Here is a 16,576-nt window from a genome sequence, read left to right as displayed (position 1 = left end):
GGTATATTTGGTTTTTCTCTTGCAATAAACAAAGATACCTCAGTATACCTCAATAAACAAAGAGGCAAATTCACAAAAAATTATATTAATTTTGTTTAGTGTTAGTGCTGTGGCATAGTGGATAAAACTACTGCCTGCAGCACTGGCATTCAATATGAATGCCAGTTCAGCTCCCAGCTGCTCCACTTCTGATCCAGCTCCCTGCTAATACACCTAGGAAAGCAGCAGATGGTCCACGTGCTTGGGCCCCTCTACCCATGGAGGGGAGAAATGGAGGAAGCTCTGGACTTCTGGCTTTGGCCTGGCTCAGTCCTGGCCATTGTGGACATTTGGGGAGTGAACCAGTGGATGGAAGATTCTCTCTCTCTCTCTCTCTGCCTCTCCCTCTGCCTCTGCCTCTCTGTAAGTCTGCCTTTCAAATAAATAAATAAATCTTAAAAAACAATTTTTGTTTAAACATTTTAATATTTAGTACAGCACTGAAAGAGTTATTTCCTATTAGTGAATGTTCTTAGGTATGAGAAGGTAGTTTGTGCCTCATGATGGAGTTTAATCAACCAGGTTTCAAATACAACATACTTCAAAAGATTTGTGGAAAATGAAACTAATAGGTAATGTGTGTTTTCTGTGAAGATTTTGAAGACCCTTCATCTAGCAGTTTTTTACACTATTATATTGAAGAAAATAGAATGAATTACTAAAACTAATTACTAATTACTGAACCCCTGTGATATCGTCCAGGGCATACTGTGGGATCAGGCTTCTCGAGAACAGATTTGTGTAGTTTCTTCCACTCTGCTAGTCTGCTTCCCTTATTCCCTTACAGATCTCATGTGGGAAGGAGTCTTCAATAAATCACTTTCAGAAAATCCCCGTCTCAGACTCTGCATCTAGGGAACCTGACCTAAGACAAATCCGAAGAGTAAAGCTCTACTGTATCTCCTTTCCTGATCGTGATCCATAGACTATACAAGATTATATTGTATATTTTGCTTTTTAGTGATTCTTGGGAAGCCTGTATCAAGAGCCCATCCTCTCTAGCCTAGGACAACTTTGGGGATAGAATGGGGAAAAAGTGGATAATGTTGATATTTTATATGCTTGTCTCAAATGTTATTATATATATATAGATAAATGAAAGCTAAATAATACTGCCATAGGCAGACCTGGCAAGGAGAGCTTTTAATTAATTTATTTTTTTGTTTTAGTTTGGTTCTATTAATTTGATTTCGTAAGATTTCCAAAAATTCTAACTCATTATAAACTTTTCAAACAAGAACCTAGAATATTAGCTTTCTGGAATAACCTCAAACATGGCAGTAGTAACTTACAAATGGAATGTGAAAGATTTTATTCACTTCCCAAAGGTCTATTTGGTTCTCTAATTAACTTTTTTGTTGATGGACCTGTCAATTCTTTTTAGTAATTACATGTTATTTGTGACTTTCATTGCTTTTATATTTTGATTGAGAAGTATTCCCAATGAATACAAACAAATCTGAGAAATGTCCTTAAATCCTTTCCACATCAGTTTTTCCCTGCTTATTTTGTTCCACTCTAAGTGGCTAAAATGACACAGTACACAAAGCAGAAATTACATATAACTAATCACTCATATAGCTGGATATCTACCCGAGATTTAACTGTATTGAAAAATATTTTATTGAATTTTACAAAATATCAAACATGATGCTCAATTTTAGGGACTTTCTAGATATATTATTGAATTAAAATGTCCCAATTTCTGTGCTTTAAAAATGGTACTTGTTAATCACCTTATTTTTTCCCATTGTATGACTTAGTGTTATTTTCCTGAAGTAATAAACCTGTGCTGAACAATACTTGACTATTTGATTTTGTAGGTCAAAATCCATGTTTGTCTTTATGTTATGAGGTCTAGATACTGACATTTTCCACTTAGCTAAAGCACATTACCATGTCTTTTAAAAAAGCTTTGTGTAAGTGGTCACACCTGTAGGAACCTTACTACTAGGAGGCTGTAAATACTTTCTACCAGTCTTTCTCAATAGATTCAGGATTTGTTGCCCCAATGTTGAGACAATGAACAGAACAAAAAACATTCACTTTTTTTTTTTTTGGTGAAAAACTTTTCCACTTGATTATTGTTTATTGCCCTTGCCTATATTCCCACTAAACTAGAATCATTTTGCTTTGTATTTGTTAACCTTAATATCTGGTGAAGCATTAAGTTTTGACTATAATGTAAATCAAAAATATGTTATCTCAAAAACTTAAAAAAAAAAAAGAAGAGAGACAGCGAGCGAGCGAGCGAAAGAGGGAGGGTGGAAGAGAGAGTAGGGAAGGACGAGGGAATTTTATTATAGTCTTAGAATTGTATCTATAAACTATATTGAATCTGTTAAAAACTAACTAAAAATAAAGGAAGTATAGAACAAAAAAGGGACTGGTGCTGTGGCATAGCAGGTAAAGCCACTGCCTGCAGTGCTGGCATCCCATTTGGGTGCCGGTTCAAGACCTGGCTATTCCACTACCCATCCAGCTTTCTGCTATGCCCTGGGAAAGCAGAAGATGGCCCAAGTCCTTGGGCCCCTGCACCTGCATGGGAGATCCGTAAGAAGCTCCTGGCTCTTGGCTTTGGATGGGTGCAGCTCCTGCTGTTGCGGCCAGTTGGGGGGTGAACCAGTGGATGGAAGACCTCTCTCTCTACCTCTCCTTCTCTCTCTGTGTAACTCTGACTTTCCAATAAATAAATACATCTTTAAAAAAAAACCAGAAAAATCCTCATATCTCATTTTTAACATCCTCAAACAACCAAGTGGCATTCTATACATCACACTGCAGTGTGTAGCTGAAGTAATCAGTTGTGCTCTAAAATAAATTGTGCTTGAAATTTATTTTTTAAAATTCAATTTTATATGTGAAATAAGATCTTTTTCAACCTCTTCCTACATTTAGTCAATAGTATAGTCTATAAACAATGTAACTGCAATCCCTTGCTCCTGAATACTATTTTCAAATAATTTATAGATTCTCCAAACTTCATTATATTATACTATTACTTGAGTAGAATTAAGGATTGGACAAATATAGACATTTTATTACTTATAAAATGAATTAAAGCCTATAAAGAAAATAATATTTGTCTAGCAGTTGTATGAAGTGACTCAAAGGTGCTACATGTACTTCAATATTTACATAGCAAATATAAATCATATGCTATGTGGAGTTCCAGACAAATGGGCTTGCCATTTTTGTTTCTAATATCTGTGGAGAATTCTTGACAGGAAATAGATATAGGATATGTGCCTTCTACATAAGTCAAAATGCAGCCATTTGTTTATGAATCACCCAAGGTCATGAGACTGAACAAAATTGTAAAATTATTCTTGAGCATTTTTGAACTTGCCATTACCATATATACCTATGGGAATTGTTATCCCTGGGGAAAGTTATCAAATAAAGGGCTTTAATTCTGCAAGTCTAATAATCCTTCTCTTCTTAATATTAATCATATAAAAGCTTTTATTGGGTGCAATGCTCATATTCACACAAAGCAAAAATGCCCTGCAGTTTCCTAGGGCTTTAAGGTGAGGTGAAAAGATTTAAGTCTTGTTGTAGGTCATTTGGTCTTCTGAAGGCGATAATTAAAAAGAAGGTAAAGAAGTTTTAATAATCTATTCTGAAATTCTAGGATTTTTATGTTTATTTTATTTATGTTTATTATGTTTTATGTAGCCATGCTTCCAATATTCTTTCTATGGCTTGGAATTTTGCCTGTACCATAGGCGAATTAAGGCATTTTAAAAAGAACATGAAAAAACGAAGCTACCATTTTTGTGGCTCATTCAGATTTCTTAGGGGTGAGCTCTGTACCATCAGCTGAGCTTAGGTGTTTAGGATAACACTGTAGAAAATAAATGTTTTTTTTTGGCCCCAAGGCCCTGGTATGTATGCTTCCTGCTGTCAAGTCCCTTGAGGATACATTGGCTCCACAATACAGTTTTCATCATGATTCTATGATTGCATAATTATTTGTGGGATGTTCTATGCAAAATTCTTTAGAGTACATAGAGAAAGGAATTATATGTCTTTTTCCAAATGATTTTAAAATCCAGTTGCTTAGTTCTTTTTCCTCAAATGGAGCAAGCAAAGTTACTAGTGTCTCAATGAGGAGCTTTGTGAATGCATCATTAAAAATTCTTTCATTTGCAGAGTGCTGGGTTGCTTTTCTAAATATTGCAACAGCATTGTTTCAATCATCTATTAATCTAGTTTTTTCATTCTAAAACATCCTGTGAAGATTGTGCTGGTAAATTCTTTGAATTTTACAGTTATGTATTTTATGTTTAAATAGAGACAAAGAATATTGTGGCTTTCTCCTTTGGCTGAAACACTAGTGTAATGATACCTTAGTGCACAAGTTGTATAACTGCTTAGGAATCTGCTTTGTACAGTGTGCTACTAATTATCTAGGTTCAATAGAGAATACATGCTGACTTCCAAAGTCTTGTTCAAGCAAAAATCTGGACTATTACTAATTAGAGGACTCTGTAATACTTTAAATATTAGAATATCATATTACTCTCAACTCTACAGGGTATAAATTTGTCATGTGGCTCTTCTGCTAAGTGACATTTGCAGATACAGGCATGTATTATAGTGCTTATTAGGAGAGAAGGATTTGGAGTCAGATCAATTTGGTTTCAAATCTTCTCTGCCACAGATCTTCTAAGTGACCTTGGGCAAGTTAATTAACACCTATGGGACTCAGTAAAATGGGGGAATAATAGCACTACTCAAGTAACAGAAGTTATGACAATCATATAAGTTTCTATAAAAAGCCTTTTACACTTCCCAATACATTGTAGATACTCAACAAAAGGCTATTATTTTATTGCTTTATTATCAGATTTCTTGCATCAAAATCTTTGATTTCTCTGTGCCATTTTGCTATCTTGACAGCAATGTTTCTTTATCATAATAAGCCAGACGATGGCATTCATCCATTTCATTGAGAGAGCAAAGGAAATCATTACATAGGGAAAGTTCCATCCAGTGTTCTAGTGGTTTCTCTTTCCAAGTACATAAAAAATGGTTTTCACTTCGCAATGAACTCCAAGATAATTACCTGCATGGTGAAGGAATTGTTTTTTCAACTATAGAATACTGTTCTGACAATATCAACTGCAGGGCTAATTACACTCTATTTGTTTAGCCCAAGGAAACCAAATATGATTAGCCTTCCTTGGGTCTGAAAAGCGAGTGTTTGCTACCAGTTGCTCTTCTAAACTTTCCTAGTCTGTTACAAAATAGTCTTTCATATTCAAATCCTAAATCCTTCTCAATGCCTCAGTTAACTCTTCAGCTGTCCCGAGTGTTTTCCTGCAATAACCTCATACTACCACAGAATTTATATCAGAAATTCTCCCAGATTTAAAAACACAACTCACTTTTGCCAATGACCCTATGCTTAGCCTTTTGGGATGATGACCTCAGGCTTTCTCCACCTGGCTATAATCACTTTGAATGTTGTTTCTACTGTGGTCTATGGCATTTGGCTGAAATAGTGTTTCCCATCAACAATAATGAAGAGAAACAAACAAATTTATCGGTTACTTTAGTACAGAGAAAACTCAGTCTACGGCCATACAACCCTGAATGTGCCCGATCTCATCTGATCTCGGAAGGTAAGCAGTGTTGGGCCTAGTTAGTACTTGGATGGGAGAAAAAACTCAGTTTCTCTAAGGAATTCATATGTTTGTGGATACTTAGAATTTCAAGTGCCAAAACATTCAAACATCCATGAACAGTAAGAAAGATAATGAGAATATTTCTAACCTATGAGACTTGTTTACTGGAACAGACTATATATTATGTTGTATTACAGTTTAAACTTCTGGATGACTAAACTCTATATAAAGCATCTGCCTCACATTCAGGTAGTACCTGTTGAATGTAACCATTTGTTTAATTCTGTTGGTTGTTATCACCTGCAGCTGTAAATTAGCCAAGTCATGAAAAATCAATCTCTTTTTCAGCATTGGAGAGAGGAGTGTTTGAGTTCATTTTCATTGTCTTACTGTTTTGTATTTTAGCAGAGGTATAGGTCCTGAGTTTTCCTCTAAATTTTATGCAACAACTGAAAGAATAGGGTACAAATGCTCAAGAAACGCAACTGAACTCACAAGAGATTAATCCCTTTCCGTGTGATGAATTAAATTCTGTGTGAGTTGTTAAAGCCAATGTCTTTAGAGCCTCTGAACTCTGTTAACCAAGTTTTTACCATGTTTGGTATATCACCAAAAGTGGTCGATAAATTAAGAACAGTATCAACATTCTTCTGTAGAAACTTCTGTTTAATGTCATCAATTTTGCAACAATAGGGACTCAGTTTTCAGAATGTGAAGTGTTTTAGAGTATGATCAGCTAAGGAAAAGTGCTTTTGAGGGGATATTTCTCAATGAACACACTATACAATTCAAGCTCTGTATCTTTTACATTCAACCAGAAAAGCAAATTATAAATTGATAGGCATAATTGAATCTCTGGGTGTCATAAAAATGTTACAAATGAGAAATCAAATTAAGTTATAAAATATTAAGTATTCATCATAGTGGAAGAATTACAAATGTTTAAAAGCCTCAGATCTAGTCCCCAGCAGTTAAAACTAGTAGAAATGCAACAGTATTCTGACATCTTGAATTTAGCAATCTGTTCATCCTTAATTTAAAAATATTTACTATCCTACACCTTCCAAAAATATAATGAAAAGATCTGTATACTGATGAGAAAGGAAGAGAAAACATCTTGTTTCAGTTTCAACTATCTTAAAAGAGACAGTTATTAACTTTTAAGTGAAAGGACTTGTAGAGGAGACATAAAACCAGAGACAAAAAGAGGTCAACATGAATAAGACATAAAAATTTGGAGTTAAAAAATTACTGTTGTCTATTTCTGAAAATTTGAACTTTTAAATTCTTTAAGATTTATTAATAATTTATGAAAATTAAGCAAATAGTTGGTCTGGCTACACCATCATTTTTTTAATTGTTTTTTTGAAAGGGAAGGAGAGAGAGATCTTTTATCTACAGGTTCCCTCTAAATGACCATAATGCCAGGGCTGTGACAGGGCAGAGCCAGGAGCCAGGAACACCATCCTAGCCTCCCAAGTGTGTGGCAGGGACCCAAGTACTTGGGCCATCATGTGCTGCCTTCCTAGGTGCATTAGCAGGAACTTGGATTGGAAGTGGAGAAGCTAGGACTCAAACCAGCACTGTGATATGGAATGCAAACATTCCAAGTGGCAGCTTAACTCTGTGCCACAATGCTGACCCCCAAACATTTTAATTCTACTAAATTAGTAGTTAATCATTTCAAAATGGAAGTAGAGTAGTCATTGATACACAGATGTTTCTAACTGGCTTTTATTTATTTAGGGCTACTTCAATATATATGAATAGCTGCTCCAGACTTGACCAAAGGAGTTCCCATCTGTGATTACTGGAGATTTTTATCTAGTCCCCATCTAATGTGTATGAGGGTACTTTGGGAAGTTCGTGTGAAAATGAGGTTAAAAGATAAGTTTATACCAAAATTTTAAATCTGTGTATACTTTTTTTTAATAATACATTTTTTCCGTGAACTTTTTGAAGACCTCTCATGTAATAGTGTGAAGAGTTTTTCCTTTTGGTCCAGTCTCTTCTACCTTCCAGAAAGGAAAGGGGAGAGTTTAAGAAAAAGATTACTGGGAAGATGAAGAGGAAAATATGGGATTAAAGGTTGTGTTTCAGGCCACAGAAATCTCCAGGGGATGCATTCAAGTTCAATCAGAAACAGATCTTATAATCAGAAATTTATTTATGACCTTTTAAAAAATATAATACTGATGAGTTGAAAGGTTTATTTATTTTTTATAATAGTGGTAAGTTGGAAGGATTTAGTCCAGGTTGTGACTCAAAAGTATACTGAGAGGGGTCGGCACTGTGATGTAGTGGGTAAAGCTGCTGCCTGCAATGCAGGCATCCCAAAAGGGCGCCGGTTTGAGTCCCAGCTGCTCCACTTCTGATCCATCTCTCTGCTATCGCTTGGGAGATGAGCAGAAGATGGCCCAAGTCCTTGGGACCATGAACCCGTGTGGGAGACCCAGAAGAGGATCCTGGCTCCTGGTTTGGATTGGTGCAGCTCCAGCCATTGTGGCCAATTGGTAAGTGAACCAGTGGATGGAAGACCTCTCTCTCTCTCTCTGCCTCACCTTCTCTCTCTGTGTAACTCTGACTTTCCAATAAATAAATAAATCTTAAAAAAAAAAAAGTATACTGAGAGGCTGGTGCCGAGGTGCAGCAGGTTATGCTGCTCTCTGCAGCACTGGCATTCCATATGGACACCAGTTTGAGTCCTGATGCTCTACTTCTAATCTAGCTCCTTGCTTAGCACCTGAGAAAGTAGCATAGTATGACTCAAGTGCTTGGGCCCCTGCACCCACATGAGAGATCCAGATGAAGCTCCTGACTCCTTGCTGCAGCCTGGCCCCGTCCCAGTCATTGCAGCCATTTGGAGAGTAAACCAGCAGATGGAAGATCTCTTTCCTCTCTTGTTCTCTGTCTTTCCCTCTCATGCTGTAAATCTGACTTTCAAACAAACAAATATTTTTTTAAAGAAAGTACAATGAGAGCTTTTGGAGGTTTTATCCACCAACACTTTAATATGTGATTTATTCATCATCCTAAAATTTTATGGTAACATTGCAGTTAAACTTGATGAGACCAAAACGAGACAGTTTCAATTATCATCAAATTATAATTGCTAATTGATTCAAAACGGAGAGTATTAAAAACTGATGATAGTAGGGAAATTTTTATAGCTCTGATAAATCTTTAAAATTAAAAGGTCATATGGTCCACACCAGGAATCAGGCAGGCCTTATATGGGTATGGTTAGCAGGTTGGATGTCCAGGCAATGGTTGAGTAACATTAGGGTTGAGGGGTTTGTGTACCTTTTATCCTAATGTTTGACAAGCAAGACTAAGTGTGAGACAAGGACCTGATTTGCCTGCTGATTTTCTGATAGAAAATTTATTTTCTGTGGTTTTTCATTTCTACCATTATATTAGTGAAATTCTTTACAACGCTGATGAGTTGAAGAGACATTAGTCAGTTTGACCCAGCATTGAGTCTGTTACTGTGAGGAAGCATTTTATTAAATAATAAATACAGGATTTTCACATAAATCTTTGAAAACAACTTGTTAGAAATGTCTTATGTCTTTCTTTAAAAATGTGTGCAACTGTGAAGCCAAAAACAAAACCAAACTTGTTACAAAAATTTTTGAAATAAAGTTTTCCTTTCATATGAAATGCTTAAATAATGTTCTTACTTGTAAAATTTGTTAATAATTTCAGTGAATTTTTTTTATTCTGTGCTGAGAAAGTTTCTAACTGGTTTTAAAATTAACCAGCTCATTAAAGCATAGTAAAAATTCTTATTTTCTTCTAACAATTTTTATTGCAGAAGACAGTATTTTTCTAATTAAAATTGTTAATAAGCAATTCATTTCTTACCTTGTCAGAAGGTTTGAATGGATTTCCTTGTCCACTAATTCCACCACTGATACTAAATCCAAGGCCAGGATTCTTTTCTATTCTCACGCAAAACTATGTAGAAAACATATTAAAAGATAATGAAATAGCCATCAAAGGTAAATACGTATTTTCAAATAACTTCTCAGTAGAAAGGATATACATTCTCTCAAGTTCTTAGGGTTAGCCTATATTGACTTGGTACACAAATGATGGTATAAACTTTGACAAAGTTTTTATAGGGGTCAGTTATAGTGACAACTAGCTTGAAATTACCTGAACAAGCACACCTTAGTAAATACTTAGTTGTTCTATGTACATGATTCACAATTTTTTAAAAATTAAAAATCTAGGAGAAGAGAGAGATAGGGAAAGTTTGGGAACAAGTACTAGTTACAGTTAGCTAGGAGAAAGAAGTTTTGCTCTATTGCACCAAATATAGTGACTATGACCACACACAGTGATAATGAACTGTGGTTGAAAAAGTTAAAGGAAATATTTTGAATGTTTTCATCATGAAGAAATGATAAATATTTTAGGAGTAGATAAGCTTATCTTAATTTGAATACTACACAATGTAAACATGTGGAAACATCCCACATTACCCTACATATATGTTCAATTTTTGTGTGCCAACCAAAAAAAGTTTGTCTTACAAACATTTAAAAATTGTGCATTATCTTATCTATCGACTGCAAATATACATTTACTCAAACTGATTAAAACAGACTGTAAGAATAAGTGAAAGAAACCTTTAAATGTAGAGAGAAAATAGGTCTATTTAAATAAGGAACTTCTGCTCTCTAGTAGAGTAATAAAGCTGTCTGCTCAGTAAATCATTCTATTGTTTACAAATATCAGGGATTTTGTTTGAGAAAGGGGCCTTAGCTCCAAAGAGGGTAAAAATAGGAAGAATAAAATATTCAGTGAAAAGAGTTTCAGGTCTCCAGTGGCTTCTAGAACAAGAGGTAGGGGTCTTATAAGAGTGAATACTGTGGGCCGGCGCCGCGGCTCACTAGGCTAATCCTCCGCCTTGCAGCGCCGGCACACCAGGTTCTAGTCCCGGTCGGGGCACCAATCCTGTCCCAGTTGCCCCTCTTCCAGGCCAGCTCTCTGCTGTGGCCAGGGAGTGCAGTGGAGGATGGCCCAAGTGCTTGGGCCCTGCACCCCATGGGAGACCAGGAGAAGCACCTGGCTCCTGGCTTTGGATCAGCGCCGGTGCGCCAGCCGCAGCGCGCCTACCGCGGAGGCCATTGGAGGGTGAACCAACGGCAAAAAGGAAGACCTTTCTCTCTGTCTCTCTCTCACTGTCCACTCTACCTGTCAAAAATTAAAAAAAAAAAAAAAAAGAAAAAAAAAGAGTGAATACTGTGAAGAGGTCTAGTTAAAGAAAGAGATCATGAATATGGAGAAACACTGTGACATGGATTGGCCAATAAATGTTCAGTACTGTGAGGGTTGATAGTTTGGTTCTAACATTCTGTGTTGTATTTTCTCCTCAATATCTCAAACTACAATAAAAGCCACAGTTATTACAGAATACAAAAAATGTATAGGAATGAAATGGACATTATGTGATATGACTGTCATTTTAGCCTTTGTTTATACTTCTGTGGAATTGTGGTCTTCTTACTTTTTACCTGTTGATTATTATGGCTAGTGGTGAATTAAGCCTGTGAATATAGAGTGGATTGAAATGCTGTCTTTGAAAAAACTGATGAAAGGAAGAGAGGAGGAAGAGAGGAGGATGAGGGGTAAGGAAGGGAAGTTTGGTTGTTTTCTTGGAGCTGTACCTATGTAATACATAAAATTTTTATATTAATAAAATAATTTAAAAAGTCCATTAAACATAAGAGCTGTGCTTTATAGTACTATTAGGTAATGATTGCATTGGGAGTACAGTTCACATTGGGTTAAGTCTGTTGTAAAGATTATAACAGGTATAAGACAAGGGGTATAGATTAAGGATTCATTAAGAGGGAAATCAGCTAGGGATGACCTATGGAAATGATAACAAACCCAAGAATTCCTGGTGATCCTGAACTAGGGATGTGTGCATGAGCTGTGCTGCAAATGCTAATAATACATGTGAAGTGTGACAAGGTGACCGCCAGGTGACTGAAAGACTTGGGAGCAATAGGCAACATACTTTGGTTATATTAAGAAAAAACATTTTATAATTTTTAACCACAAAGCAAGTGCTGGAGCTAAGTGAATACAGTGTTAACATAAGTTAGTAGGTAAACTATTAATAGTTATGAAAAAATCAAAAGGAAAACATAAATATATCTTCTGTATTTATATAAATATATACTAGAAAAATTCTTAAAAATGAATGGAAACATTTTCTTTCTTAAATAGCTTAATATTTTTCTCCACAATTCTTGCTTAGCCCATTAATTTGTACATGAAAAATGCAAATTACCAAAATACTCTTTATAATTTTATTTTCAAGGTGCTTTTAATTTCTACCTCTTAGAGAGTTCAAGACAAACTTAAATCTTATTCTTGACTTCATCAGTTCATACTGTGAGTCACTGGAACTTATATCAGTGAGGTTTGCATCTTTAATGGGACGATCTTTAATTCATGGTCATATTTCATAGTAGTAAATACAATGTTTATTACCTGACTCAATTGCAATGCAAGAGCAAAAAACTATCCACTAATATTATTTTTATGGTAGAGTCATTAATGGGTAGTTTCTAAATTATGGGTAAAAACAATTACCAAAGTAGTCTACCATAATTCTATTTTAAAGATGCATTTAATTATAATTCTTCAATTGAACTAGATGTCTTAAAACTAGTTTCACTGGTTGGTAGAAATCCCAGTTTATAGTAGATTATATGTCTCACAGTCTATGGCTATGAGCTTATAATAGCTTATGGAGCTGAAAGGAATATTACAGCTTTTTTGAATATAATATTATCATTTTTGTTATTAATTAGAAAATAAGAGTAGTCAAGATGATGAAAATATTTTCTTTTGTGTATTCCAATTTATCTGTGCAATTATGATGAAATTATTTAACGTTTGGGTTATATCTTTCTAATCTGTGAATGTCATATAGCACAATTCAATATATGGAAGACATACGCGCTCCTGCCTCTCTCTAGACCAATATGAAACCTGAAAGGAAACAAATGTGACATATTTCATTCACAAAGAAAATTTCCAAGAGTAGTTTCCAGTCATTCTTTTTCAAGGTAGTGACTACATGAATTTTATATTATTATAAATTTGGAGAGCACTAAAAATCAGAGGGAAACAAATTTCATATATGCCAAGTATATGAAGAACTCTACACTTTTAATAGTTGAAATAATAAAGATAACCCTGTGACTTTATAAATGTGACAAATTCTGATCTGAAGCTGGACTATTCTCAGGCATGATAAGATAGGGCTAATAGGCTGTGTTGTGACTATTGGGTCTCATAAAGCATGTCAGAGTATTCATCTCACATATAAAGAGGTTCACCTGCCAAAGAAGCCATAAATGTAAGATGGGAGAACACTTCACATTCACGAAAATACCTATTTAGTCTGAAACTAACGAGGATTAGCAAAGAAATCACCTGTTCCAGCAAAAGGTCATGTTTAGGAGACTAATAAGTAGCTTATATAATGAGAATTAGCATTTTAATTTTCTTTTAAGGGAGTAATTGCAAACCATAACAATTTTGGCTGAAAACATAAGCAACAGTCTCACCAACGGTGCCTTTGCTTCTTTAGAGTCTGCTTCCATCATTTGACTCTACTTGATATTTCTTGTCTGTGTTAATCTTGTTCATTAAAGTACTGAGTCTCAAGAGAGTCCTTTGTAAGAAAATGGATTGTTAAGCTGCAAGCAAGACTCCTGGAGTTCATAATCTAAAATCTGTAGACGGTGGTGTTTTAACTTGTACCTACAATACTCTAAATTCTATAGCAGAAACAAAGGAAATGGCTGCGTATGTGTGTTATGTGATACTGAAATTCAGGATTTAGAAGTAGTATTACAGATAGATACCTAGTGTTGCTATAATGAATTGACTTCCTAGTGACCATCTGCTTTCCTAGCAGTATGTTATATAAAGCTTTTACAGGGAACCTGTTGTTTCCATTATCCAAGATCCATTTATTTATTTGGTAGTTACATGAGGAGGTCTTCAAAAATTTTAAGGAAAGAAAATGCATTTTATTTAAAAACTATGTATGAATATAAAAATGTTGTTGTACTAAAATAGACAGCTTTAACTTTTTCCACAAACTTTTTGAAGTACCCTTTTACCTTTAGTGTTCTTTGAAGAACCACCCTTAACTCTATTATAAACTTATATGCTTCATTAAGTCATTTTGTATGCACCTAAAACTGAGCAATACCTTCTAAAAAAAATGATTGTTTATAGGCTGGACAAGTAACTCAATCAAAAAGAAGTAATGAAATGTCTATTAGGATATCCAGGAAGGAAAATCTTGCTGTTCCTTCTTAGTTTTATATCTAAGAAGATCTGGAGCTCATGTAACATCTTTCTGCCATAAGGAGAAAGCAATCCATGTAGAAACAAAGTCACAGTTTTCACTGTGCCTACTATTAAGTTTTCTCTGAAGTCTTCCCCATCCCTGGAGTTTAAACTTTATGAGTCAACACTTTTTCTTTTTTTGCTTATATTCTACTAGACCAAATTGCTTATATTCAACTTTCTTGGTCAATAAAAAGCTAGGAAAATATGGCTTATTTGAAAATATAAAGACTTTTCTTATTATCCTAATTTTAAAACAGAAAAAAATTATACACGTTTGAAAATACCCTTGAAAAATGAATCTTCAAATATTCTATATTGTATATAATTCAAGGTAAAGTTTTGACCCATTGGGAGGTTGTTAGTTTCTGAAACATTTAGAAGGAAGCTTGCAACTAAGAATGTTTCACTTCTAAGACCATTTTCAGGCCTGGACCCTGGGAGCATTATCAAAGAGGAGGTCTGTGAAGACATACTGATATCTACATGGAGTTTTATACAAGTAGGACATCTGAATCATCTCTTCATATCCATGTATTATCTCTTCATTTATTATGTAGAACAATGGCATGTAATTACCATTCAATTCACTTTTGATTAAATATATACAGAAATTAGAGAATATGCATGTGTGCAATGAAGGATACTTTGAAATATACATTGTCAAAACTATATGATAGGTACTTGTTAAAACACAGTTTGACTCTTTACAAGCAATGCTAGCTATTCAGTGTTTCATTTAAGTAATCAAGTATTTTGAAAAAATCATTATAGCTCTGAAAATAAAAATTGTTACATAAATCATAATTCATGCTTAATTCCATAAATATTTACTGATTTTTCTACTAAGTTCCAGGCAGATAAAAAAATTGTTGGCCTAATATAACAGCTAATGTGGCTAGATAACATTAAAACACAAACAACAAAAGTTTTAGATAGTGACATGAGCTATGGAAAAATGAAGCAGGAAAGGTATTGAAAGGGGAGTAAGGAGTGACTTTAGATAGCACAGACAAGACAGGCCTCCCTGAAGATCTTCCATCCACTGGTTCACTATCCAGGTGTTCACGGCAGCCAGGGCCGAACAGTGCTGAAGACAGGAGGTAGAAACCCAATCCAAGTCTACTATGGATGAAGTGGGGACCCAAGTGCATGAGCCATCATCACTCCCTCCTAGGCTGGGCATCAGCAGGAAGCTGGAATTACAAGCAGAGCGGGGACTTGAACCCAGAAAACTCCTATATGAGATGAGGGTTTCCCAAGCAGTGTCTTAACCACTGGGACAGATGCTCACCTAAATGCTTATTTTTTAAGCAAAGCATTTCTCTTTAGGCTTATTTTAATCTTGATTAATAAAGTTTGTTGACTATCCAAAAGTAAAATATGTATGCAGTTTTTCCCCAAAAAAGCATAAATTCCTCTTATTGAGAATTGTTTCTGAGAATTTCTGTCCTACTTAGACACTGGAAAATATGATTCTTTCATTCTCGTCCAACGTCTCTCATGACATTTGAGTCTCATTAAAGGAGACAGGTAGTAAATTGGGGTTCAACAGAGACAGTGGTGGAAGGCGAGGTTCATGTGAAAGATGTGAAGAGTTACATGGGGCTTTGGGAGTCGTTGGGGAGCAGGACCCAAAATAAATGAAGCCTCAGAGTAGCAGGAGAAAGGCAATGGCTTCCATTAACCACTGGACTCTTTGCAAGGCTGTACAACCCAGAGACATCAAGTAAAGACACTACCTTACAATGTTGGTGGAAAATGGAATTAAACCATACCAAAGTGCCTGATTTTGAGTCTGGGCTCTGCTTCTGATTCCAGCTCTCTGCTGTTGTGCACCTTGGGAGGCAACAAGTGATGGCTTGAGTCCCTGCTACCCACGTGGATGATCCAGCTGGGCTTTGGCCTAGCCCAGCCCTGGCTATTGTGGGCATTTCAAATGTGATCTAGTGGGTGGAATATCGCTGTCTGTCTCTCTCTGTCTCTCTTTCTGAAGGTGAAATTAAGACTTTTCATAGCAAACAGAAACTGAAAGAATTTGTTGCCACTCATCCTGCCCTGCAAAAGATGCTTAAAGATGTGTTACACACAGAAACACAGAAACATGGTCACCAATATGAAAGAAGGTAAAGGAAGGAAACCTCACAAAAAAGTAAAAATAAACACATTTTTTATAAAGACAGACCTGAGTATGTGACATTTGAGCAGAAACGTGCATGTTGTAAAAAATAGATAAACTGTTGGAAAATAAGAAAACAAAAGAATGACTCCAAGGAAAAAGAAAAGCCATTGTAAATCCTCTAAAAATGAATGATTCTTTATAAAGTCAAAAAAGCAAGGTGTCTTAGGGATATAAAAACATAGGGAGTAGAATGGAGAGTTCACAAATAAACCCTAACATTCATGTTCAAATAATTTTGACAAAAGGTTCAAGGTAACTCAATGGGAGAAAGAATAATTCTTCAATAAATGGTTCTGGAACAATGGGATATCCATATGCAAAGGAATTAACT

General features: G+C 35.3%; 1 protein-coding gene across 1 annotated transcript in view; it reads right to left on the bottom strand.

The window, feature by feature from the left end:
• LRRC7 (leucine rich repeat containing 7) overlaps positions 1-16,576 on the bottom strand; it is a 594,815-nt gene that overhangs the window by 30,091 nt on the left and 548,148 nt on the right. Inside the window, exon 25 of the mRNA XM_062193395.1 lies at positions 9,540-9,632. Within this exon, the coding sequence (XP_062049379.1) occupies positions 9,540-9,632 (93 nt within the window). The remainder of the gene's footprint in view (positions 1-9,539; positions 9,633-16,576) is intronic.

Source organism: Lepus europaeus, chromosome 5, assembly GCF_033115175.1.
Source record: "Lepus europaeus isolate LE1 chromosome 5, mLepTim1.pri, whole genome shotgun sequence".
NCBI lineage: Eukaryota > Metazoa > Chordata > Mammalia > Lagomorpha > Leporidae > Lepus > Lepus europaeus.
The sequence above is the reverse complement of the archived record's forward strand: the minus strand, read 5'-3'. Positions and strand labels throughout refer to the sequence as shown.